Source organism: Erigeron canadensis, chromosome 4 (assembly GCF_010389155.1).
Source record: "Erigeron canadensis isolate Cc75 chromosome 4, C_canadensis_v1, whole genome shotgun sequence".
Classification (NCBI taxonomy): Eukaryota; Viridiplantae; Streptophyta; class Magnoliopsida; order Asterales; family Asteraceae; genus Erigeron; species Erigeron canadensis.
Window position 1 is genome coordinate 21413997 of NC_057764.1, and position 3665 is coordinate 21417661.

A 3665-nucleotide genomic window follows, 5' to 3' on the forward strand; every position below is an offset into this window, starting at 1 on the left:
GAATGCTTTTTTTAATTATTAGTTAATTGATTCATTATTTTCATATCAAATTATAACGTATAAATTAATAACATGAATAATATAAAATGCACTAGCAGGTAAGACCTTGTGTACATGTTTGACCTATTTTCCCCCGAACATTCAAATTTTCATAGAAAACAATCATGCTTATAATAAGCTAATTAGTACTCGTATAATTGCAAATGAAGCTAACTCAATTGGCAGATGCATCCTTGGTTTTTCCTATATGTCTTGGGTTCGATTCTTAGAAGTGACAAGTCTGTGGGTTTTTTCCCTGAATCACATGTAACGGCTTATGGTCTAAATCTCGTAGTTTAGAGTACGTGCAGGGCTTCCTGATGTCGAATACCGACTAACTGTTAAAAAAAAATTACTCGTATAATTAATGCACTCTAATCATGTGTGTTATTTAATTTGTTTATGTTAGTGGTTGTTGTGTGTTTAAGATATACTGTATAAAAATTATACAAGTTTATCATTTTCTTGTAATCAACGACAAATTAGGCCAAACAGCTGGATTAGATAAAGACTTTTGATCTAAGTAGAGTACAAAAAAGACTTTGTTTTGTATCCTCCAAAGGAAAGTATGCTTATTCACACTAACTTATAATTTAATTATACGAGTAATACGCTATAAAATTTCATAATCTGTAACACATTATAAAGATTTTAATTGTTATATATTATTTTTTTAACGGTGTCAAATAGCAACACATTAAAACACACCTACCCATCATATAAGGATGAAATATTGTCAATTCCATTCTTTTTTATAGAGTTCATGGATAGAGATTTCAAAATTTATACGTAAAAACCAATGATGCTCAATAAGTTGGACCGATAACATTTGCTACATATAATTTTGTGTTTGAAAAACATTTATTAAAAACTAAGAACAATAGGAAAAATCAGACCATAATTTTGAAAATTATAGAATTTCCTAGTTTTATATATAGATGATTTTATTTGAAAAATCAAACCAATACACACTATCTTGTATGTATTTTTAAACTTTAAATAAAATATCATAAAAGAAATATACATATAGTTAATTAATGTTATATATTGTAAACAACAAAGCAAAAATAATGATCGATAACACTAAGATTCAAAAACTCTAACCACTATAATATCACATACCATTAAGTTTTTAATTACAACCAATTAATATTAACGATTAAAAATATTCACCCCGCTGAATCCAAACAACATGCTAGTTATTTCTTAATAACCAATAATTACTACAAGAATTTAAAAAAAAAAAAAAAAAAAAGAAGCTAGTCCTAGATATTCACAGAGATTAATTACTTAATTTATAATATAAATACATACGCTATAGTCTCAACTAAGAGTCACCGGTCGAGTTCCTCCGACGTTTAGCCGGAAAAAGATGTTCAAAACCGCGATGTGTCGCCATAGCCCATTCCACCATCTCATTATTGAAATGAATACCACTATTTGAAGAAGTAATACTATCACCCAAAAATGAAACATCTGAAAAACTGTCTTCTAAACCGCCATGTAATAATCCGCATGGCGGTTTAGCCTTCCTACGACCAGCTCCAACGGGCACGTTTCGAAGTGCCCCACCAGCTGTCCAATACCTTTGACACCCTTTACAAAAATGTCTTGGTTGATTAACGTTGTAATTGTTGAAGTAACAAAATTTAGTCTCCATACTTTTGCACCTAGGACATGGTATGATCTTGTCTGGCCTTTTATTAACTAGGCTACTTTGATCCTCATCATCATTATTATCATTTTCGTTATCGTTATCATTCAGTACTTCTGATTTGTTTACGGGCTCTTCTTTTAATTCTCGCATCGTTTGTACGTTGATCATCTTTCCAAATAGCTTGATACCCGTCGAATCATGACCTTTATGTACATCTGCCATAATAAATAAATTTTGATATAGAGAGCGTGTACAACAATTTAACTATATATATGATAGAAGAGTTTTTGATGATTGGATGTTTAACTATATATAACGTGTACAAAATTTATCGTTAAATTTTGATAGAAGAGTTTTTGATGATTGGATGTTTTAGAAAGATCTCATTTTTTTTTTTTTTTTGTTATGTGAACGAAGAAAGTTATATATATCTGGTTGCTAGAAGGAAGTTTGTGAGATAGTATAATATATAACGGGAGAAAAAGATGCAAATATGAAAGCAAAAAGGGAATGAAAGTTAATTAAAAGCACTTTAATGGTTTTGTGTACACTTTAAGTATGCTTTCACCGAAAAAGAGGAAAAAGAAAACATGACCATATTTAGAGCAGCCAAAAACTAAAAAGTAATGAAAGAGGAGTTTTTCACTTTTTGCTCAAAATATATATATATATATATATACAAGGTATTTTACTCTTCACGATGCGCGTATTATTATAAGTTATTGTTCAATTAGTGTTGATTTAAATGTTTTGATGTAGACATACACAATAACAAATATTTTGTTTAATTAGTTCAATGTGATTGTTCTTATTAATTTCGTAAGCATGTAAATATAAATAAAACAATGTTAAATATGGGTATAATATATCACTATCAAAATGTTATTAAAGATAAATATGAAAACAATTGATGTTTACACTTGAATATTTTCAAAATGTTCATTGGGCATTATGGAGGTTTTTACCAACTAAGTTGATGAATATTTCCTTTAACCTTAATCATAATAATAAGAACATATATAAAAATTAAAGAGAAAAGTCCTCCATGTTAATAAAAATTTTTTTTTTAAAAACCTTATATTAAATAAAAAAGAAAATTGTTTTTACATGATCACCAAGAAAAAGATAATAAAAAAGAAAACTAAATTAATATATCAAATGATAAATGTGATATAGTTAGAGTTTATAATACGTAGGATTAAATATAACTATTTTGAAAACTAAATATTTTCCAGTTTTAAAAGTATATTTTAAGTTTATACGGTTTATGATTTTATTTTTCTTTGCTTTTGAATTTTGTAAAATACATATATCAAATAGAAGTAAATATTGTCAAAAATTATAGAGATGCCACATAGGATAAAAACCTATGTGGCAAATTTTAAAAATAGCTTTAAATTTGAAGAGGCCTTTAAAAGGTTAGGTTAACTATTGTTTTAATAATTATATATATATATATATATATATATATATATATTTAAAGGTGAATTTCGCTAGAAACTTCGTGTCACGATTCGACAGTGGAAGGTCTAGCATACGTTGTCTTAATCGGGTCCGCGCTAGAGAGCTCCCTCGAAGTAGAAATGTCTGTTTAAATACCCGATTGGGGGAAAACCCCCTATTAATCCGCTCGAAGGCACGACGATCAATGAGGGTAAACCCTGCCCCCTCAAACTTGAACATGGGTATACCCAAGCCAAACCCTCATAAAGGGACTTCCTTATGTCCTACCCCAAGACCTCATAGATAAGGAGATTATATTTCAACCATTGAGCTAATACTCAAGAACTGCTCAATATATCTATAATCTATATATATATTATATATATATATATATCTTATTCAATTTTATTTAATGATCTAAATTAATTCTTAGAAAGTTAATATTGATATATCTATTGATACCTTAATTTAGATTTAATAAAATTAAGTTTAATTAATTTTATTAAATCTAAATTAAGGTATCAAT

General features: G+C 28.0%; 1 protein-coding gene across 1 annotated transcript; it reads right to left on the reverse strand.

The window, feature by feature from the left end:
- Positions 1-1151: 1151 nt before the first annotated feature.
- Positions 1152-2115, reverse strand: LOC122598363 (dof zinc finger protein DOF1.5-like). The gene has a single exon (XM_043770955.1). It carries the CDS (start codon positions 1916-1918, stop codon positions 1367-1369), a length of 552 nt encoding a protein of 183 aa, XP_043626890.1. The 5' UTR covers positions 1919-2115; the 3' UTR covers positions 1152-1366.
- Between the last annotated feature and the right edge of the window lie 1550 nt (positions 2116-3665).